This window comes from Hyperolius riggenbachi, chromosome 4 (assembly GCF_040937935.1).
Source record: "Hyperolius riggenbachi isolate aHypRig1 chromosome 4, aHypRig1.pri, whole genome shotgun sequence".
Lineage (NCBI taxonomy): Eukaryota > Metazoa > Chordata > Amphibia > Anura > Hyperoliidae > Hyperolius > Hyperolius riggenbachi.
Window position 1 is genome coordinate 274,069,522 of NC_090649.1, and position 23,804 is coordinate 274,093,325.

At 43.6% G+C, this 23,804-nt stretch overlaps 1 protein-coding gene across 2 annotated transcripts in view; it reads right to left on the bottom strand.

The window, feature by feature from the left end:
• Nucleotides 1-4,544: 4,544 nt before the first annotated feature.
• Nucleotides 4,545-23,804, bottom strand: part of CD164 (CD164 molecule) — a 104,688-nt gene continuing 85,428 nt past the window's right edge. Inside the window, exons 4-7 of one of the 2 annotated variants that reach the window (XM_068279444.1) lie at nucleotides 17,436-17,474; nucleotides 16,990-17,043; nucleotides 13,110-13,163; nucleotides 4,545-5,461 (exon numbers count right to left, since the gene is read on the bottom strand). In XM_068279444.1, coding sequence (XP_068135545.1) covers nucleotides 5,295-5,461; nucleotides 13,110-13,163; nucleotides 16,990-17,043; nucleotides 17,436-17,474 — 314 coding nt within the window. In that variant the 3' untranslated portion in view covers nucleotides 4,545-5,294. The remainder of the gene's footprint in view (nucleotides 5,462-13,109; nucleotides 13,164-16,989; nucleotides 17,044-17,435; nucleotides 17,475-23,804) is intronic. The other variant, XM_068279445.1, reaches the window with a different exon arrangement.

Below are 23,804 nucleotides of genomic sequence, written 5' to 3' on the forward strand. Positions count from 1 at the left end.
CTTTGTTCAAAGGGAATGTCAGAGGATAATAAAAAAAAATATCGACTTATCCGGGGGCTTCCTCCGGCCACTGGCAGCCGATATGTCCTTTGCCACAGCTCCGGTGTCCTAAGATACCCTCCATTGGCAAGGTCGCGCTCACATGGCCTGGAGCGTTCTTTGCAGATGCAGTAGCTCCGGGCCACATGAGCGCGATTGGCATGCGCTAGCAGTCGAAGAAGATGCCATCCTGGTGAGGTCTGCATCTCCAACTGAGGGGATCCCAGGACACCAGAGCTGTGGTGAGGGACATCAGCTGCCAGGGGCTGAAGGAAGCCCCGGGTACGTTTTATTTTTTGTTTCTTTTCAAATCCTCAGCCATTCCCTTTAAAAGGGGGGGGGGGGAGAGATAAAAGCCTTTACATTAATGTCCTGCTACAAGTTTTTTTTTTCCTTGTATTTCATCTGGGATTATTCGTACACTAGCACCACAGTAGCCAGCATTTGTTCACTTGCATGTGCTTTCTATTAACAAAGGCTGGTAATGAAGAAATGCACCGCTCACATTACTCCACTACTAATGATGGCAAACAGTTTACTCAGGCATTTTCCCACCCCAATTCTAATAGATTTATAGCACAAGTTAGCATAACAGTGAAGTCTAAACACATGGCAGCAAACATATTTTGTAACCTTCCAGATGCAAGCTTATCGGAATTCTCTCCCTACTGGGAAATTCTTTACAGGAGCCAACCCCTCTTGGTAATAAGATAGCTTCTTATTATTGGTAGTTTCAGTTCAAAATAGCTTGAGCTCCTCCTCATGAAGTGTGAAGTACCATCTCTAGAGTGCAGATATTGAAGCACTTTGCCCAGCAAATCCCCTGAGCCCTTTTCAGAAAACAAGTCTTACATACAGTATTCCTTACCTGTCATCAGATGCAGTGAGTTGCTCTAAATACTGCTTTGAGGTAAAGTCACAAGGCTCAGTGACAAACCTGCAGATCCTGTTTTTCTACAGCTGACAAAAGCTTAAAAAAGTGGATCTACTCTTAAAGTGAACCTGAAGCAAGAATAAGCTTGAGATAATTCATTGTATGTGCAGTACCAATAAGTAGAACATTAGTAGCAAAGAAAAGAGTAATTTTATATTAAGTTTTATACTGTAGCTATATTTATAACATTGCATCAGACTGTCAGTTGCAGCTTAGAATCCACACTCTGATGTAAAGGGAACCCAAGGTGAGAGGGATATGGAGGCTGCCATATTTGTGTCCTTGTAAACAATGCCAGTTGCCTGGCAGCCCTGCTGATCTTCTGGCATAAGTAATGCCAGAGTCAAAACCCTGGAACAAGCATATAGTTGACTAAGCTGACTAAGTTGACTAAGCTGACTCAGGTTTTACTGGATTAGAGTACCTGATTAGCTGCATGCTTGTTCAAGGTCTATGGCTAAAGTATTAGAGACCCAGGATCAGGAGGACTGCCAGGCAACTGGTATTGTTTAAAAGCAAATAAATATGGCAGCCTCCATCTCGGGTTTCCTTTAAGCTGTACAACAAAGCAGAAATAATTACCTTTTGACCTTTGCTACAGTAAAACATATCAAGGTGTCTTACTGTTTCTTGGCTGTTTAAAGGACAACTGAACTGACGGGATGCGGAGGCTGCCATATTTATTTCCTTTTAAGCAATACCAGTTGCCTGGCTATCATGTTGTTCCTGTGCCTAGCCATAGACCCTGAGCAAGCATGCGGCAGATCAGCTGTTTCTGACATGATTAGCAGCATGCTTGTTTCTGGTGTGATTCAGATACTGCCAGGCAACTGGTATTGTTTAAAATGAAATAAATATGGCAGCCTCCATATTCTTATCATTACAGTTGTCCTTCAAGTGCTTAAGAAAACAGGACTGAGATGACCAAGTTGTAGACTAGCTCAGATAAGCTCTTTTGCATAGATAACTCAAGTTTTTAAACTCTTCCTGCTCTGGAAAACAGAAAAGTTGACATCATTTCTTAGTAGGGCTAGTATCATATGTGAATATCTTCTCTCACATGTCGCTTCAGATTCACTGTAAATCCTGAGTCTGCATTAACAGATTGCTTTCATATAATATATTAAAGAATTTAACTATGCAAGAAATATGAAATGTTATTCGTGAAAAAAAAGCACCCCCAGAACTTTCATCAGTGGAGTCTGCCTAGACCAGGGGTCAGGAACCTTTTTGGCTGAGAGCGCCATAAACGCCATACATTTTAAAATGTAATTCTGTGGGAGCCATACAATATGTTTCAAACTGGGACGGTGCGCATCCGCAGCAGAGGACTCGCATCCCTGTTGCCATGGTGATGTGTATACAGTTGATCCGCCGGGCAGCGGAAGTGTCAGACACGTCTTCAGCTTCTCTTGGGTTTCAGCAATTTCCCCCGAAATCCAGACAAGAGAAATGTCAACTAACATCTTGTGCAATTAGCTAGCTGACTTGGGAGTGGATTCACTTTGTAGGACGAGATCCCCGCACTTTGGCCCAATAGGCTGCCTGTCAAGTGACAGGCAGCCTATTGGGCCAATCAAAGTGTGGGGATCTCGTCCTACAAAGTCACTGGACCTGACAGGGTCCAGAGTTGGACACTTGGAGCAGCTGTTCGTGTACAGCAGTAGCGTGCCTAATTTGAAAATTTGACTTGCGCTGCCACACTAAGCTGCGCTGCTTGAGCAGTGTAGCTTAGTGAATCAACCACTATTGATTTGTCTGTGAGCCAGATGTAGCCATCATAAGAGCCACATCTGGCTTCCGAGCCATAGGTTCCCTTCCCCTGGCATAGACAGAGATCTCAAGATCTGCATTCCTGGCCTAGACAGAGATCTCAAGGTCTGCATCCTAGAAGCATTATGGGAAAGTGATGTCATAAGTAACATGAACATTATGCATGCAGTGGAAGCACATGCATGTTGTACATCATAAGAGGTTATCCCAAGCTCTAGCCCTACTGTAAACCCTTTCCATCCCTTCTTGACTATACTGGGTGGCAGGAGCAGGTACCCGGATGTGAGCGCCTCACTCATGCTGAAGGAAGATAAGACGCTGTGTTATTAACCTGAAGTGGGTTAATTCTGAGAAACACACCATTTGTATTGGTGTCCATATTGAGTGTTTCTTACTAAACACCATCATTGTCTCCTCCCATCCAGTATAGTCTAGACTAATTGTTGTGACTCCCCAACGGTGCATGTTTTGCAGGCAACCTCACCTATGCACAGGTGGAGTAATTAGTGTATCAGCTAGGTGGGTTCCACGTAGCCGAGACACTAATTACTGCTCCAGTGAATAGGTGTGGTTGCCTGAAAAAAACATTCTCAAACCTGTCCTTAACTCCCCAGTGTGGTCTAGACTCTAGTTCCCCACTTAGGGGGTCATCCCTGCAGCTAATATTCAGTGGTTGCAGTGGACATTTTCGATTGGCGTGCGACCCAAGTCAGGAAGATGCCCTTCTATCCGAGTGGAGACTGATTTCTCCACATGTTCACAACTACATCAATTAAAAATGTATATAAATCATTGTTCAGCCCCACTCCCCAGCTGTCCTCCAGATGATCAGCCGTCAATGATCATCTTGGCCAAATGTTTCTGGCCTTCCCTTCTGCCTGAAACATATTTATCCTTCAGAAGCATCCTTTGAAGTTCCTGCTCACTCATCCCTCCTCTCCATAAGGGCTCGTTCACACTACAAGAGCTTGCTAATGTTATCCTACGTGTGTGGTCACACTGGAGTGATGTTATTTTGTAAAAATCCCCCATAGCATTGCATTAGCAAGAGCTTTTCGAATCTCTAATGTGTAAAAAGCTCTTATAGTGTGAATAAGCCCTTAGGGATGATTAATGATATGCAAAAAGTTTATTTTGTATGCAAATATATGCAGCTTGAAAATGGACCATTCAATTTAAACATGGGTGGGACTTAATTGGTCCATTTTCAAGCTGCATATATTTGCATAAACTCAGAAATATTTGCATATCATTGATCATCCCTACTCCATACAGCAAAATCTGCTCCTCAGCCAGGAACCAATACAGTGCTGCATAATATGTTGGCGTATTATAAATACAATAAATAAATCTATAAAGCTTTTGTTGATGCAATTAAAAAAAATTCACATTGCTCAAGTGAGGTCACACATCATAACATAAGCAAGAGCTTTCAAATTGCAGTCATTTAAAAAAGCACTTGTAGTGTGACCCATCCCCTAAGGCGCCCTCCATCCCCCTTACTGCATTGGGAAACAGAAGTACAGACTCAATCTTCCATTTCATTGCGATTTTCAGCTATGTGTTTCCGCTAATTCATCGGCAACCATGCATTGCGATTCCAAAGTGAATGGCAACACCTGGATGGGGATATCACACAGCGCGGTCTATGCACTTCTGATGTCCCCACGGATTGCGACACATTGCTGCAAATCACGGAGAAAAATGTGAGGCTTAAGTGAACCCACGAGCTCCTCATTTGTGGGCAGTCTAAAGCAAGAACACAATTAACGAAGAAGAAAGAACAACCAGTCCCAGATATCAATTATCTTTTATATTAGATATTCACATCCAATTATTTTCTACTTTATTTTCATCCTGCAATACAACACTGTAGAGGTTACAATTCATTCTGGGTGGCCTTTCAAAATGTGATTAATATAAAACAATCCATGGAAACATATGCAATATCAAAGAACTAGTGAAACATGAATTATACTTTCAATATGTCTGTAAGGCACAATTCTCCAAACTTAATAGTTACTTAGACAATAAGGTGCACTTATGTAATCATTTGCTTTGAAAATCGCCATTTGATTTCCACCATATAATCAACTTTTGGTAAAAGGAACATTATCAGAATTCAAAGGGACATAAAAATATACTTCAGCTCACCTGTAATGGTACATCCTAACTAAAGACTTCACTGCCCATAACATCACTCACCTAATCACAATGGGTTTGTCAGTCCTAGCACATTTTGCACAGCTTCCACGCTCTCTGTAGTGTAAGGTATACTGACTTTTTTTTTTTCATGGAATGCTCTCTCCTCCCCTGACCACTGGCAGAGAAAAAGAAAGGGTGAAAGCAGTGATGGATATACTAGGAAGGAGATGTGATGCATGCAGCTCACAGCATCATAAAGCTTCTTGCAGTAATTGCACTATCACAGTTCAATTCAATGTGCAGAGTTAGAAAAGGCCGCATTGTCCAATGATTCCATAAGAAATCTTCAAGTTTACAACATTTGGTTAGAGCGATGTTGACGAGCAGTCCATGGTAAGAGCTATTAAAGGGTATGGTAATTCCTGTCTTTGGCTTTACAGAACTTGTATAAGAAGAATATGACTGCTTGGATCCCCAAAACCAGCACTATTCCACCAATGAAGCTAGCAGCATCGAAGGTATTCTTTTTGGAAGGGGATGGTGATGGCACAGAGGTTGTGGCTGCTGAAGCTGGAAGAAAACCGGACAAACAGTAAACAACCTTAGAATCGGCAGATCTCAAAAGTGCAAGCCAAGCATTGAATTTATCCTAACAGTGGATGTTGTCATGAAAGAGATCGCTACATGAAGCTCTAGTTTACAATGCTGGTTTAGGAGACTACTAATCACACACACTGGCATCTACCCAAGTTCCAGAAACAGGCCTTCTTCTTGCTATCAAAATTGTTTACTGGTAGTTGACACACTAATGCACCTCAGTGAGATCTGCAGCAGCCCTGCACATTACTCACCTCCCCTGGATCATGCACTGCAATTCTTCCTCCGTCTTCTGGATAGTGCTCTACCCTATAGTAAGATTGCTGTCTGTCGTCATGTGACAAGTGGCAGCAATCTCACCTGAGGGATCGAGAGCCTCCGAGGACTAGAAGAAGAATGGCTGCAAGTATCTTGATCCTGGGGGGAGGCGAGTTAGAAACGCTGCTGTGCTGTGTCTCCATACCTCCTGGTGGCTACCCCGAGGCAGGCTCGGGATTACAGCTTTTGTTTTTTTATTTTCCACCCTGAGCCTGACTCTCGGTTATTGCCAAGGAGGTTAATGTTAAACTCCAGGCACACAAGCAATTATACACAGACCAAACTTGTCAGCTGACTTACTAGCCAAGCTATACGTAATTCTGTTCAGCCAATCCAACAATGCAGATAGCTCTGCTTTGTGTGACCTCACCCTTCCTTACTGGAGTGTTTCTGAATGTTTTGATGGAACAAACCGCTGGTGTTTCCCAAGACCCTCTTCTGTAGCAAGTACACATACAGATTATTGGCACAATAACTTAAGAACTGACACACACTGCTCTGCACCAGCTCCTGACTGCTACTGCCTGAGCTTTCCCTTCACAATGCTTTCATCACATCAAGAAAAAGTGCAGCCTGCATCTTTTTGACCTGGTGGTTGTACAGCAGTTTTCATGTGTATATGTAATAAGGATATGCTGCCCTGCACATCACCCAAGTGGTGGGCAGTGTGTACCATTCGCAGTGCTGATGGCGTTAACAGGACCTTATTGTGTATAAATGCTTTCCAAAAATTCCCTTAAACTAATAACCAAGATTCTTACTTCATTGTATTCATATATGTTTTATCCATTTCTAATATGTACAACTTGTTATGATGAACAGACTGACAAACAGAAGAGCATCCATCAGATGATACACTCTGGGGTACTTGTACCACACAATAAGCACTATTGTATATTTGCACCCCAATCTACATCCTGAATAAGCACCCCACTGTTCAGTCATTACTCTGCTCCCTGTCCGTATTAGATTTACAGAAGTACTCAAAAGTACAAACTGCCCATCGATTCTCAGAAGAGGAACTTTATTCATGATATTCTGAGTTTTCCTAACACTAAGCTAAACCATTCCAAGTTTTAACAGCTATATTCTGCTTCCAAAGCCTAACTATCCAATGAAAGAATCTTTGCAGGCCACTGGTGTCATGGTGTTGAGTTAAACGCAGGCATGAGGCAACAGGACAGAAAACAACAACAACAAAAAAAACAGTCCAGCAATAGGATTACACACTACTACAGACTGACTAGTGAAGTTAACAGTTCAAAACAGAGAAGACCACAGCTGTGAGACATTTTGTAGTTCCTGGGAAGTTGTATGCCCAGGACTGCCACAATGCATGCAGGTAAAGGTGGTCCGCAGATGAGAGTACAGAGATGTATTTGTATCCATGGTCTACATCTCCTGGCATATGACTCCATTGGGACCTACAAAATGTGGCACAGCTGTGGTTTTAACTAGGGAAGATGGTGGATCCCAAAATGAAGAGGGCCAAAGTAGCAACCCCAGTAAGTAAGAACACTCACTCCAAATCCAACCCTTGCCCCCTCACACACACTATTACATACCTCCCTTACCTTATGGGTATGTTAATTTTATATGTTTTTAGTTCCAGGTGCTCAGATGCCTTTGAGATCTTTAAACAGCAGCAGCAGCCCCCAAGTGCATTGCGTCTCTAATTACCCCTCCTGTCAGAATTTGCTAAACTGTTGTCCCTTCTCTCCACCCCACAGCAGCAGATGCATCACTCTGTCAAGCATTATTTCAATCATATACACCAGGGACACGAGAGTTGTGGCTCAGGGGCCAATGGTGGGCCAAGGGGTCCACAATTAAGACCTATAAATATACGCATCTCTGTCTTCCTTTATACAGTCTAAAGATATTCAAACTACTACCACAGAGAACAAAAATAAGCAAGTTACCTCATATCCTGTACCAACAATAAATGTCAATATGCGTTAGATAAACCTTAATAATGAATACATTTAGTTTATAAAATGGTCTTCAGCACCTTTGATGTGTGGTTTGTATGATTGTGGGCCAGATTAAAATACAAGTACATTGATGTTTGACAGTTTTTCTATTGTAGCGGAGAACAGCTGAATTTCACAATCTTATTCAGCTACTTTCCACTGATAATTGTGTCAAGGTGTCAGGTTACTGCTGCTGAGGTGCTTCTCCAGAAAGGTAGCCAATAGAAGCCTAATTAGCGCACCTACAGTGTATATGGGTTATGTCACAGTCTGAAGCAGACACGGCTTTAAAGAAAATCCAGCGCTGCAGCCCTCCGAACAGCGGCGAGGTAAGTAGTTACCTACCGTGATCCTGCGAAGGCGCACTAGCGGCTCTTCATTCGTTTAAGGCGTAAATAGCAGAACCTGATCGGATCCGCTCTACTGTCCAGACACGAGCCCTTTGCGTCTGCGCGGTAGAGGGGATACGATTGGGCTCGGAGTTTTCTGCCTTATCCAAACGAAGAGCCGCTAGTGCACCTGCGCAGGATTGCGAAGAGAGAAATATAGGCCGAGCCTGTGCACCCTTGTCAAGCTTGTGGGGGGGGGAAGTTTTGGGGGAGCCAGCGCTGTATTCCCCAAAGCTACAAGGGATGGGGGAGCCTCCCGAGAGAAGTATCCCTTGGGGAGGGGGTTTAGACAATAGTCTCTTTAAGCATTAATATATATCTCGGCTTATAAAGTAACAGTGAAACCACCAGCGCTATAGATTTTATCAACAGCTGTATCAAGTATACCAGCTTTTATATTCAAAACAGGTAACGTTGGGTATACTATGTAGTAGTTACAAAAAGTACCTTTAATTGGTGCTTAAAACATATAAATACAATCTCAGGTTCTAAAATTGCTAGAGCACCAAATCAGAAAACACACACACACACACACACACACCAAAAAATTAGCATATTGTGATAAAGTTCATTATTTACTGTAATGTACTGATAAACATTAGACTTTCACATATTTTAGATTCATTACACACAACTGAAGTAGTTCAAGCCATTTATTGTTTTAATATTGACGATTCTGGCATACAGCTTATGAAAACCCCAAATTGCTATCTCAAAAAATTAGCATATTTCATCCGACCAATAAAAGAAAAGTGTTTTTTTTTTTTTTTTAAAGTCAACCTTCAAATAATTATGTTCAGTTATGCACTCAATACTTGGTCGGGAATCCTTTTGCAGAAATGACTGCTTCAATGCGGTGTGGCATGGAGGCAATCAGCCTGTGGCACTGCTCAGGTGTTATGGAGGCCCAGGATTCTTCGATAGCGGCCTTAATCTCATCCAGAGTGTTGGGTCTTGTGTCTCTCAACTTTCTCTTCACAATATCCCACAGATTCTCTATGGGGTTTAGGTCAGGAGAGTTGGCAGGCCAATTGAGCACAGTAATACCATGGTCAGTAAACCATTTACCAGTGGTTCTGGCACTGTGAGCAGGTGCCAGGTCGTGCTGAAAAATGAAATCTTCATCTCCATAAAGCTTTTCAGCAGATAGAAGCATGAAGTGCTCCAAAATCTCCTGATAGCTAGCCGCATTGACCCTGCCCTTGATAAAACACAGTGGACCAACACCAGCAGCTGACATGGCACCCCAGACCATCACTGACTGTGGGTACTTGACACTGGACTTCAGGCATTTTGGTATTTCCCTCTCCCCAGTCTTCCTCCAGACTCTGGCACCTTGATTTCCGAATGATATGCAAAAGTTGCTTTCATCCGAAAAAAAGCACTTTGGACCACTGAGCAACAGTCCAGTGCTGCTTCTCTGTAGCTCAGGTCAGGCGCTTCTGCCGCTGTTTTTGGTTAAAAAAGTGGCTTGACCTGGGGAATGCGGCACCTGTAGCCCATTTCCTGCACACGCCTATACACTGTGGCTCTGGATGTTTCTACTCCAGACTCAGTCCACCGCTTCCGCAGGTCCCCCAAGGTCTGGAATCGGTCCTTCTCCACAATCTTCCTCAGGGTCCAGTCACCTCTTCTCGTTGTGCAGCGTTTTCTGCCACACTTTTTCCTTCCCACAGACTTCCCACTGAGGTGCCTTGATACAGCACTCTGGGAACAGCCTATTCATTCAGAAATGTCTTTTTGTGTCTTATCCTCTTGCTTGAGGGTGTCAATGATGGCCTTCTGGACAGCAGTCAGGTCGGCAGTCTTACCCATGAGTGCGGTTTTGAGTAATGAACCAGGCTGGGAGTTTTTAAAAGCCTCAGTAATCTTTTGCAGGTGTTTAGAGTTAATTAGTTGATTCAGATGATTAGGTTAATAGCTCATTTAGAGAACCTTTTCATGATATGCTAATTTTTTGAGATAGGAATTTTGGATTTTCATGAGCTCTATGCCAAAATCATCAATATTAAAACAATAAAAGGCTTGAACTACTTCAGTGGTTTGTAATGAATCTAAAATAGATGAAAGTCTAATGTTTATCAGTACATTACAGAAAATAATGAATTTTATCACAATATGTTAATTTTTTTGAGAATGACCTGTATATAGCCTATCTTGCAACTGCAGTGGAAATATACATTCCCTAATTGGAACACTCCATACACAGCTCATCAACAATCATAAATAGACCATCCAGTGTGTATCACGAAAAGAGGTGCACCATGCAAAAAAACAAAAAACAAACCTATACAAAACTATGCAATGTCAAGGTGCAGGATAATAGATCCGGAAGGATTATCTATGCATACGGGTCTAGAAATATAGAATAGGAATTGTCCCTTTGCATCAAATTGTGTGTAGATAATAATGGCCCCGTATTCCGGTATTAAAATTATTTTCTTTATCAAAAAAGAGAGACCCCCGCAATAAGTTCCGTAATATGTTGGAAGTAATACACGCCGGTGTATACACACGCTCCCTTCAGGCTGGTAGGTGCGAGGTGTCCTTCTGTCTTTACGAGTAGGAGCTCCAGCCAGCAGCTCTACGACTCTGCTTACTCCCAGTCTATTGGAACTGCCGCTCTGCACTCCAGCGCTTGCGGCTAGTACTTCCGGGTGATCGCAGTTCACGTGTGGTGACGTCACCTTCCTCCGGCATATGTGGCAAACTGGGCTGCTCTGTGTTTACACTCAGACAACTGCAGGTCCAGTAAACTTGTGCGCCAGAGCGAGTGCTGGGCTGACACGTTTCAGCGGACACATTCGCCTTTATCAAAGCCTATAAAAGCTTGTGATACACACTGGATGATCTATGTATGATTGCTGATGATAAAGGGAGGAGGGACACCAAGAGCCCAATAGTGTGATATTGTATAGATAATTAATAATGAGTAATATAACAATTTATTACTCACAAACCAGGGTTACCATTAGGCAAACTGATACTGTAGGGGGGGGTCGGGGGAAAATGAGCTGAACTTACCCGGGGCTTCTAATGGTCCCCCGCAGACATCCTGTGCCCGCGCAGCCGCTCACCGATGCTCCGGCCCCGCCTCCGGTTCACTTCTGGAATTTCTGACTTTAAAGTCAGAAAACCACTGCGCCTGCGTTGCCGTGTCCTCGATCCCGCTGATGTCATCAAGAGCGCACAGCGCAGGCCCAGTATGGTCTGTGTCTGCGCAGTACACTCCTGGTGACATCAGCGGGAGCAAGGACACGGCAACGCAGGCGCAGTGGTTTTCTGACTTTAAAGTCAAAAATTCCAGAAGTGAACCGGAGGTGGGGCCGGAGCATTGGGGAGTGGCTGTGCCAACACAGGATGTCTGCGGGGGACCATTAGAAGCCCCGGGTAAGTTCAGCTAATTTTCCCCCGACCCCCCTACAGTATCCCTTTAACCTGACCCCACTCAGGATTAAAAGTCGCTCTCTGTAGATGGGAGGAAGATGGGTACAACCCTCCACCAAGGGTGGACTTAGCAATATGTAGAAGCTTTCCAGAGGTGCCAATAGAATAAAAGTCACTTAAAGAGACACTGAAGCGAGAATAAATCTCGCTTCAGTGCTTATATTCAGCATGTGTGCCCCTGCTAAAACGCCGCTATCCAGCGGCTGAACGGGGGTCCCTTCACCCCCAAACACCCCCCTGCAAAATCTACGACCAATTTGGTCGTAGATTTTGCTGCTCTTCAGGCAGGGCTAACAGCTGCAGCCCTGCCTCTCAGCGCCGTCTATCAGCGGCGCATCGCTGCCTCTCCCCCGCCCCTCTCAGCAAAGGAAGACTGAGAGGGGCGGGGGAGAGGCGGAGATACGCGCTGACAGACGCGTCAGGCAGGGCTGCGGCCATTAGCAATGCCTGAATGCGGAAGTGATCCCCGCAAAGAACGGAGGGGATTTTGGAGGTAAGGGACCCCCATTTAGTACGTGCACGTGCCCCTGCTGAATATAAGCACTGAAGCGAGATTTATTGTCGCTTCAGTGTCTCTTTAAACGAGCTTAAAACCGATGGGGCAGTGGTGGGCCTATCCCATCCATGCAGACAAAGCAAACAAAGGAAGGACTGTGGCATCAACAGTCAAACAACAATTTATTTGTAATCCACAGTAAAAATAGGCAAAGCGTTTCACGGGCTCAATCCCGCTTCATCAGGCCAATGAAGGAGCATACAACTTATTAGCATCAAAACGTACGTGTGTGTGTGTGTGTGTGTGTGTGTGTGTGTGTGTGTGTGTGTGTGTGTGTGTGTGTGTGTGTGTGTGTGTGTGTGTGTAAGCAATTTTAGAACCTGAGATTGTATGCGTATGTTTTAAAGGGAACCTAAACAGAGGGATATGGATGTTTCCTTTTAAACAATACCAGTTGCCTGGCAGCCCTGCTGATCTCTGGCTGCAGCAGTGTGAATCACAGACCTGAAACAAGCATGCAGCTCATCCAGTCTGACTTCAGTCAGAGCACCTGATCTGCATGCTTGTTCAGGGGATGTGGCTGAAAGTATTAGAGACAGGATCAGCAGGAGAGCCAGGCGACTGGTATTATTTTAAAAAGAAAATCCATATCCTTCTCAGTTTAGGTTCCCTTTAAGCACAAATTAAAGGTACTTTTTGTAACTACTACATAGTAATCTCAGTGCTACCTTTTTTGAATATAAAATATACTTTTGCTTATACTAGGGATAGTGGGTACCCCAATATACAGGCCAGCAGTGGGTGAAAGTTAGATGCGACATCTAAGCGCCCTCCACCTTTTTCTCAAATAAGTATACGAGCTTGTTGTCATCTATATAATTCATCACGTTTAACAAGTTGAAAAGAACTGCTTAGACATCAGACATATGTCGGAGTGGAACCTGGTAAAGTGTTGGACACATCAACAGGTAAGTAAACAAAAAATACTGTGCACTCACCTGTAGTATTAGTAGTGGTTGCTGAAGTAGCTTCAGTACCGTTTGCATGCAAAGCTAGGGGGGGAAAAAATAGATCATTAAAGTGGTCTGAAAGTCAGCATTTCTATTTTGCTCTAAAAGATTATTTACAGCCTTAAACCTACTCGCACAAAAAAAAATGTAGCACAACAGCATTCAAACACAGCATGTCCTTCTGCAGTGGATAGCTTCTTCAGCTTATGATCCACATCCAAAGAGGAGATGACATTATCTTTTGTTTACATACCTCTGTTGCATTCCTAGTTGTGCTGAGAAGGCGCGCTCACTGCTTCTAGCATGCAAACCATTAGGAAGAGCTCACTAGAAGACTAATATACTGTATAATAAAAGCAACTCTGGTTAAAATGCAATGGCAGCTTTCAGAGCAGATAAACTGTACTTCGGGAACTTGTAATTGTAAACAGACAATATTACTTGTGCACAAAAGCAAATATGATAGCTAAATGGGCAATACTGAGTAGGAAAACACCTTGGGCAAGACTCTCTAACACGGCTACTGCCTATACAGCGCAATATAAATGTTCTGTGTCTGTATTTTTCACTCCATAAGACGTGTCTGACCATAACATGCATCTAGGTTTAGAGGAGAAAACCAGAAAAAATATTCTAAACCCGGTGCATATTCAGGGTGCAGGGAGGGGAGTCTTCTGGATTGACACAGGAGGACTGGAGCCAGGTTGTATGAGCTAGTGAAAATAGTACTGAGGAAACATACTCACACCCTTATAATTTAGAGACACTGTACTGAAACAACACAACACTGAAGCTTTGTTGAGAAAGGTCATAGCTACTTTTTAAATAATAAGGTTCTTTTAAACATCTATCTTCTGACCAGCAAACACTAATTTGGAGGCGTTAAAGGAAAAATGTCAAGGAAAATTGCAGTGGTGTCCTCTTTATAAAACAAAGCACCTTCTCACAAGGTTGGTAAGCCAAATAATGTTTTGAAGAATTTGGAGTGCCTATACCATCCATCCCACTCGCCAGAGCTGGCTCCAAAACTATTGCCTATTTCCAAGCCTTAAAAAAAAATCTTTCAAATGATAAGAGGTGATGGCAGTTTGGAAAGGTTATAGAAACTTGGGAAAAATGTGCCAAGTGTGCTGACCTCAGAATGCACATACAGAACAGCACAGAAGTCGGATGGGTCCTTTGGGTAGTAGGCTGTCCTCTTCTTGGCCTAGAGCTTTTCAGCTGGGTATTTTTCCCAAGCACCTTTGTGTTATTTATAGTTCTTAGTAGACAGATAAGCAAAATAGGGAGTAGTTGTGCTGTTTCAGTAAACAACTCTGCAGAATTACAAGACTAAAGTACAGAGATTTGGTGACACAAGTGGGCCCTGTTGTACTGTACTGCAGCAGGTAAACCTCTTAGCCAATACCAACATCATACTTTCATTAGCCATATTTTCCAAATTAAAAAATATTACATTTTTAAAAACCTATTTTCAGTATATCTGAAAAATAAAACAAAAATAGAAAAAGAACCCTTTAAGAGCACGCAGTGTTAAAAATCAAAATATTCACTATAGTGGTCCTATAGGAGGGGTTGGGCAAACTTTTCTCACTGCAGGCCACATTCCTCTACTCCCTCCCTGCTGAGCTGCGAGCGTGCATAATTATAGGTTTAACTCACCCAATTGCACCTTCCAGCAATAATCTCCATGGCCACTGCAGTGTCATGTGACACGATGGAACATACTGACGACGGGTCACATGAAGGCCATGGAGATCGGCGTTGGAAAGTGTGATTGACCGAGTTCATGTGCAGCTTTTTTCTCCATGCTGACGGTACTTGGACATGCACAGTAAAGCCGCGCTCCAACATGGATGGCGCGAGAGAGTGGCTGACAAAAAGAAAAAAAAAAAGGGTCCTGTGCAGCAGGTGTGGGGTTGAGAAGGATCAGGGAAGCCTCACACTACTGAGGTAAATATCTGTTTGCTTTTTCTTTTTAATTCCTGCTTTAACCACTTCCCCTCCCCCAGGACGAGTAACCACGTCCCTGCAAAGTTCCATATCTTCTTGCAGGGGCTTACACACCCACACATAACTTCCTCTTTGAGTAGTAATACGCACAGGGAAGGTATGCATGAGGACTTCTTGTGGCCAATTAGTAAAATTACATCTAAAAACATTTTTAATATGTATGTCAAAAGGGTATATCACTGTTCCTTCATAAATTATGGGCTTGTAATTAGAGATGGAAGCAAAACTGTAAAAATGCACCCTTATTTCCAAATAAAATATTGGCGCCATACATTGTACTAGGGAAAATTTTTAAACGTTGCAATAACTGGGACAAATGGGCAAATAAAATGTGTGGGTTTTAATTACGGTACCATGTATTATTGTAAGACTATAATGACCGAAAACTGAGAAATAATGAATTTGCCCTCTTTTTCCTGCTGAAATGCAGTTAAAATAAATTCTTAGCAAAAAGTACCCCCTTCCTCCAAAGAAAGCCTAATTGGTGGCAAAAAAACAAGATATAGATTGCTTTGTTGTGATACGTAGTAATAAAGTTATAGGCGAATGAATGGAAGGAGTGATGACAGATGAAAATTGCTCTGGTTTTTTAACCCTCCTGGCGGTATGAAAAATTCCGCCAGGAGGCAGCGCAGCAGTTTTTTTTTTTTTATATCATGTAGCGAGCCCAGGGCTCGCTACATGATAGCCGCTGCTCAGCGGCATCCCCCCGCCCGCTTCGATCGCCTTTGGCGATCTCCGATCAGGAAATCCCGTTCATGACGGCGGGGCGGGATGACGTCACCGACGTCGTGACGTCATTGGGAGTCCCGATCCACCCCTCGGCGTTGCCTGGCACTGATTGGCCAGGCAACACACGGGGTCTGGGGTGGCGCGCCGCGATGGATAGCGGCGATCGGGCGCAGCTGGCAAAGTGCTAGCTGTGTCCAGCAAAAAAAAAATTAAGTAAATCGGCCGAGCAAGGCCTGAGAAAACCTCCTGCGCGGCTACCTCCTGCGCGGTTACCGCCAGGAAGGTTAAGGGGAAAAATCCTTGGAGGTGAAGTAGTTAAGTGTTAAGATTTGCAAATAAATAGCCTGTAAGCAACTACTCCAATTATACAGCAGTAAACTCCTCCTGATTTACAATGATCCGACCAGTTAAAAAACCTAGATTATTATAAGGCGCTTAGTGTCTAGGCGACACAAAGGAAAAGTAGTCTCCACGTTACCTTTTATAAACAGTGAAGGCATATACAGGTAGTCCCTGACTTACGAATGACCCGCCCATACGAACAGCATGGATTCTGTTTCCATGGGAACAAGTAAAAAATTGTTTTTTTCAAATTGGACTTCTAGTTTTCGTTAACCGGGGACTACCAGTAGTGGCCATAAAGGTTGGGGAAACAGACTATGATGATAATACAGTATATTGTGAGCTCATGTGAGAGATAGTTACTGATACAACTTAAGGTGGACACTAACTGTCCAATTTCTAGCGAAAAAATCGTTCGAGCGATCAGAAATTCTGATCGGACGAAAAATCGTTCACTACACCATTAACTAACCAATCTTTGCTTCCTATCTATCACGACCACCAAGAAAATCCAAATTTTCGTTCGACGAAAATTCATTCGGGCGAAATTTTTTTCACTCGTTCATAATCGATTGTGTCCACCACTGGAGATTATTTACAACCAATCCGATCAGAATTTCTGATCGCTTAAACAATTTTTCGCTAGAAATTGGACCGTTAGTGGCCAGCTTTAGTAATACCCTGCAGAAAACGTCTACACTATTTAAAAGTGTAATATGACAACAGCAATTTATGCAGCTTGGAGCTTACATTTGACAAGGGTCTATGAACAGTTACTTACCAGTTGTTACACTGGGAGTTGTGGGATGCACAGTTGAGTGGAATGTTGGCACAGCTATAGAAGGAAAAGCAACAAAATAGTAGAACCATCTACAACCACCCAATACTATAACAAAAGGCAATATAACCCTTAACAGCTCTTACATTAGATTATATGTTATTAGCAAGCCACTAAACAAGCATTTCATTCTTATGCGATTCCGGAATTTTTTCTACTCTAGGTTAAAGAAAACGATTTTATTACAAAATTGTATACTCACAGAGAAAGAGCAAGTGCTCCTGAACCAAGCAGCACCTATCATATAGATGGCTGCATTAAAGGCCTCCCCTGGCTCATTAACCTTTAGACTGCCATTGCCAGCAGTGTGTGTACTGTGTCAGTATTACTATACGTACGCATTATATATTTTATACGTTTAGATCAGTAGGTTTATTAAAGCAAGTTACCTGATGTACTCCCTGCGGTTGGTGTTGATGTAACAGCAGCTAAAAGGAATGAAGAAATATAGTTTGTTAATAATATAACCAATTTAAAACAGCCAAATTAGTGAGAGCGATGCCAGAAATTCTCCCATAAACCACAAAAGCAGATCCAGGGATTATAAGAAGATTAAGATACTCTGGCACTCAATAGTCCCTTTTAGTAAATATGCATGGGATGCATTCTTATCATTCCAACACATACATTGCACATATAGGTAGTATACAGGATGCGACTCCACCTTCATTGGAAACAGAAGCAATGTATATTGTAGAAAAGAGCTGTGTGGGCACCAATTATAAAAGAGATGGTATTATGTAATGGAGGCCATAGGCAAGTGGTGGGGGAGGGGGGGGGGGGGGCCGGATTACTGGTGCCTAGAATCCCCCTTCAGAACAGGGCAGTGCAGTGTCTGGGGACAGGCACAAGTTGAGACACCAGAATATCTACAGCAGGGGTCTCAAACTCAATTTACCCGGGGGCCGCAGGAGGCAAAGTCAGGATGAGGCTGGGCCGCATAAGGGAGTTCACGTGTCCCCGCCGCAAAACGAGGGCTGCAGAGCCCCCAAATCGCCCCGGGGGCAATCCGCCGGCATTTCCTGGAAGGGGCAGAGCTTTCAGCTTCAGCTCTGCCCCTCCTGACGTCAATCGCGGCGGATCGCCGCCTCTGCCCGCCCACTCTAAACATAAAAAAAAAAATTGGGAAAATAGGAAAAAATGCCCGGAATCTTCATACAGCCATATTACGGCTGTATAGCGATCCCTGGCCAAAGCGCTGCGGCTGCGTATGGACCCCCTGGAAACTCTGTCAGGAAATGTATTGCTCTTTCTTTTGATACATGTAAAATTACACTACCGTTAGGCTTGCTACTAAAAGTGACATTTACCGCATTTAAAAGTATACTATTTTCCTTCGAAACTTTAAAATCGATTTTCTCAAGAACTATAAGGTCTTTTTGAAAAATTGTTTTTTCCTCTTATTCCTAATGATCTCCTTAACATATCCTGCAAATTTAGGGTTTCTAGCATTTAAGGTGGATTTGCTATTAACCATTAAAGTCGGCGGGTTTTTAAATGTGTATTTTTTTCCTTTGCAACTTTAAAATCGATTTTCTCAAAAACTATAAGGCCGATTTGAAAAATTTTTTTTTCCTCTTGTAGCCACTGGGGGCCCCTACAAGCTCTGGGGCCCTGGGGCCACAAAATATTGTATCGCGGGCCGCAAATGGCCCGCGGGCCGCGAGTTTGAGACCCCTGATCTACAGGCATCCTGCCTTTCACTTTCCTTCTCCACCTTTCCATACTCTCTTCTGTCTTTTTCTCCCACTCTCCTGTCTCTGTCCCACCATCTCTCTACCCCGCTCCTCCCTCTAAAAAATAAATAAAAAATTCTCTCATTCTAACTACTATTATGTATTTATAGGTCACGGACATCTTCTGCAGCACATTACAAGGTACAGTCATGTCATTGACTGTCCTCAGTGGAGCTTGCAACCAATTCCTGCCACAGTTATTGTCCTACCATATTATTATTATATAGCAGTGACATCTTATCTTCTGCAGCACTTTACAGAGCACATAGTCATGTCACTGACTGTCCTCAGAGGCGCTCACAATCTAATCCCTACCATAGTCATAGTCTAATGTCCTACCACAGTGCTGTCCAAAATCTGGCCCGCCAGGCCTCCTGCTGCGGCCCCCCAGTCCCCAGAGCTGAGAGGACTTTTTTTTTTAAACCCCTTTCCCCCATGCTGCGGCTGCTGTAACGTAAATATTTACACCCGCCTCCCCTCGTTCTCCCCCGTGCTGCCACCTCTAACACACCTCAGATCGGCGGCGAGCAGGAGATCGGAACCAGCCAGACTGGCGCATAGCAGCCGCACGGTGGACTTTAAGTGCTGGACGTGACCGATTATGTCACTTCCTGCATTTAAATTCACTGTGTGGGTGCTATGCGCCGGTCTGCCTGGTTACGATCTCCTGCTCGCCGCAGAGCTGAGGTGTGGAAGAGGTGGCAGCATGGTGGAGAACGAGGGGAGGGGATGTAAATATTTACATTTAAGCAGCCGCAGCATGGGGGAGTACGAGGGGAGGGTGTAAATATTTACATTCCAGCAGCCGCAGCATGGGGGAAAGGGATTATAGAGAAATCTGCGGCCAATCTGACTGCATTTTGTAGAGAAATCTGCAGCCAATCTGATTGCATTTTGTGGTGAAATCTGTGGCCAATCCGACTGCATTTTGTGGTGAAATCTGCGGCCAATCCGACTGCATTTTGTGGAGAAATCTGCGGCCAATCTGACTGCATTTTGTGGTGAAATCTGCAGCCAATCTGACTGCATTTTGTGGTGAAATCTGCAGCAAATCTGACTGCATTTTGTGGAGAAATCTGCGGCCAATCTGGCTGCAGATTTCACCACAAAATGCAGTCAATCTGACTGCATTTTGTGGTATAATCTGCAGCCAATCTGACAACATTTTGTGGAGAATCTGCTGCCAATCTGGTTGCACTGTGTTAAAATCTGCTATCACTGATTGCATTTTGTGAGGATACTACTGCTAGTTTTTTTTTTTTCCGGGGGCGGGGGGAAACAGCCCGCGAAGTTGGAAAGCACTGTCCTACCATATAATTATTATTATATAGTTATATGGCAGTAACATCTTCTGCAGCACTTTACAGAGTGCATTGTCATGTCACTGACTGTCCTCAGAGGCGCTCACAATCTAATCCCTACCATAGTCATAGTCTGATGTACTACCACAGGGGTCAGGAACCTTTTTGGCTGAGAGAGCCATAAACGCCACATATTTTAACATGTATTTCCCTGAGAGCCATACAATATGTTTCAAACTGGAACAGTGCGCATGCGCAGCATGCATCACCTGTTGCCATGGTGATGAGTATACAGTTGATTCACCGGGCAGCAGATCTTCAGCTTCTCTTGGGTTTCAGCAACATCAGCAATGTCCCCAAGAGCCAAACAGGAAAAATACAGACTAACAGCTTGTACAATTAGTTAGCTGACTAGGGAGTTGATTCACTTTGTAGGACAAGATCCCCGCACTTTGGCCCAATAGGCTGCCTGTTAAGTGACAGACAGCCTATTGGGCCAATCAAAGTGCGGATATATGATCTTGTCCTAAAAAGTCACTGGATCTGACAGGGTCCAGAGTGGGACAATTGGAGCAGCTGTTAGTTTTGTGAGGAGTGCGAGTAAGTTAGTAGTGCATGCTACAGCAGTGAAAATGTTACTTGCGCTGCTTGAGCAGTGTAGCTTAGTGAATCAACCCGCACTGATTAGATGTAGCCATCAAAAGAGCCACATCTGGCTCCCGAGCCATAGGTTCCCTACCCCTGTACTACCATATAATTATATTGTGTGTGGCTGAGGGAGACCTTTCAGGAATCCTCCCCTTGAAAATCCTGGCCTTATTCTGGATGGAGGCTACAGCTTCCTTTAGCGTAGTTAAGTTTATTGCTGATCATTGGTGAATATACCAGGGCTGTGGAATCGGTACAAAAATCAGCCGATTCCAACTCCGATGCCTCAGTTTTTGAAACCACCGACTCAGACTCCAGGTACCCAAAATGGCTTCAACTCAGACTCCTTAGTCTAATACTTACTAGAACTAAGGATTTGGTACAAAAATCATCCGACTCAGTTTATGAAACCGTCGACTCCGGGTACTCCACAGCCCTGGAATTTACTATGATGCTGCAATGATCCGGTTACTGCACTATAGTATTAAGATGATGGTGGTTGGATGGCACAATAGACCCAATTGTTTATTCCTTCAGGTTGGTGCCTGACCGAGCAATTTTAGGCAATATTTTCATGTACATAGTGGGAGTGCCTACCTATATCTATTCAAATTGTATATTTTATTTGCCTGTAATATATACAAGTCATGTATATCTGCCAGTCATTATTTGCATATCACTGGAATCTGCCTGCACATAATTTGTGTGTTTTTAAGTTATACCCATCACTTGGTTACACTCACAATCTTTTTTTAAAATATAGTTTCTTTTCTCAGCTGCACCTTGTAGGGGATGAGATGACAGCACTTATATGGCACATGGCTTACGGTTTTCTTCGCTCTATAAGACGCACCTTTTCACTCCCAAAGTGTGTGTGTGTGTGTGTGTGTGTGTGTGTGTGTGTGTGTGTGTGTGTGTGTGTGTGTGTGTGTGTGTGTGTGTGTGTGTGTGTGTGTGTGTGTGTGTGTGTGTGTGTGTCTTATGCACTAAATAATACATATTAGGGCCGGCGCCAGGTCACCACCCCCAACCTAATGGCAATCTCCATTGCCCCTGCAGAGTAGAACGAGGCAGTGCACTTACCTCTCCATCCAGCACTCTCCTCCCCATCTTATGTCCCTCCCTCCCCATGATGCATGTGCACCACCAGATCAGCAACAATGTGGGTAGAAGGACAGATTGCCGGGAGGAGCACACTGGCCAGAGTGCACTCTGCTGCTGTTATACTCTTAAGGGGTGGTGGGGATTGCTTGTTGGTGATGGAGAGACAGCTTGGCATGGAGAGTGGTGATGGAAAGACCTGGCACCAGCTGCCACACCTGTCCTGGGGGGCCCCTACAGATCACTGTCAGCTAAGGTGGGGAGACAGCTCCACAAAGCTCCACAAAACACCCTTGTACCATGGCTGTACCAGGTTTTGAATATTTTTTTCCTGGTTTTTATAATGTAAACCTATGTGCATCTTCAAGGCAGGTGTATCTTACTGTGTGGAAAATACTGTACCTTACGAAGGGTACATTTTATTTAACTAAATAAAATAGGCATAGTGTACCTAGGGGGCAATAAGGAAAAGGGTGTATTAAATTTAAAATACAGTAAACCCCCCTCCCCCATTATCCAGAACTCAGTTAGCCAGAAGTCAACTAACAAAAGGTTAGCAGGATTAATTAGTTCAGCGTAATTATTATTTTTTTTTTTTTGTGCTAATCATTTAACGTGTTTTTATGTATAGGCAAGTTGTTTGACTTTGTTTTTATATCATATGTATGGCTTTTTTTGTCCCAAGTTTTCAGTGATAACCACTACCAAACTTCTTAAGAGTATAGATTAGTGAGACAAGGTCCCACTGGTTTCTAGTTCCAAACAATTTGTATTCGTTTTGCAAAGATAAAAGTAATGCTCCTGGTATCAGACCCAATGGCATTTCTAGGACCCCAAAAGATCCCGGGCACCAAGAAGAAAGGTAGAGTGTGGCTTTTGCGAAAAATGGGCGTGGCCATTATGTGGCTGCTGGAAAATGGCCGTGGTCACGACATGTGCGTACCCAACTGTAATGTAACAGTGTAACTCAAGAGGGCCTAACACAGTTCGGCAAAGTGATCTTAAAGAGGAACTCCAGTGAAAATAATGTAGTAAAAAAAGTGCTTCATTTTTTACCATAATTATGTATAAATGATTTAGTCAGTGTTTGCTCATTGTAAAATCTTTCCTCTCCCAGATTCACATTCTGACATTTATTACATGGAGACATTGTTACTGTGGGCAGGTTATTTAGCTGTTTCTAGCTGCTCTGGCTGTTAGACAGCTAATAACAGCTGTTTCCTGTCTCTGAACATTGTTACATTGTGGCTGTTTGCCAGGAGTACCGCGGTCTTCAGAGGTTCTTGTGGGAGGGATTTCAGCACAAAATCAGTCACACAGCGCCCCCTGATGGTCTGTTTGTGAAAATCATTGTCTTTCTCATGTAAAATGGGGTATCAGCTACTGATTGGGAAAAAGTTCAATTCTTGGTTGGAGTTTCTCTTTAAGGGTAATTAGACAAAGTTTTTCCCCCAAAACATGCATATAATAAAACAGCATTTCCGCCACAAAAACACACACAACAATGCAGCGTTTCAACCATTACGTAGTGGTCTCACATCACAGCTGCAAGGATGATAAATCTGCAGAAATTGTGTGATGCTGTCATGTCAATATGACCAAATCTGAAGCGTGCCATGAAGAATGAAGGCAGTTCTGAGCGCAAAAGGAGGTCCAACTCAGTACTAGAAAGACGTAAATATTTAAACAAACACTACTCCACGTGTCAAATGCAGAGATGATTACCCCAAATTTAAAATGCAGGGATGATTACTTCAAATGTCAAATGCAGAAAAAGTTACCAAAAATGTGAAATGTTGGGGTGGTTAGTGGGGTGGTTGGGTGCATCTGCCAGATGGCTAGTGAGGTAGGTGGGTGGGTGCATCAGCCTGATGGCTAGTGGGGTGGGTGGGTGCATCTGCCAGATGGCTAGTGGGGTGGGTGGGTGCATCTGCCAGATGGCTAGTGGGGTGGGTGCATCTGCCAGATGGCT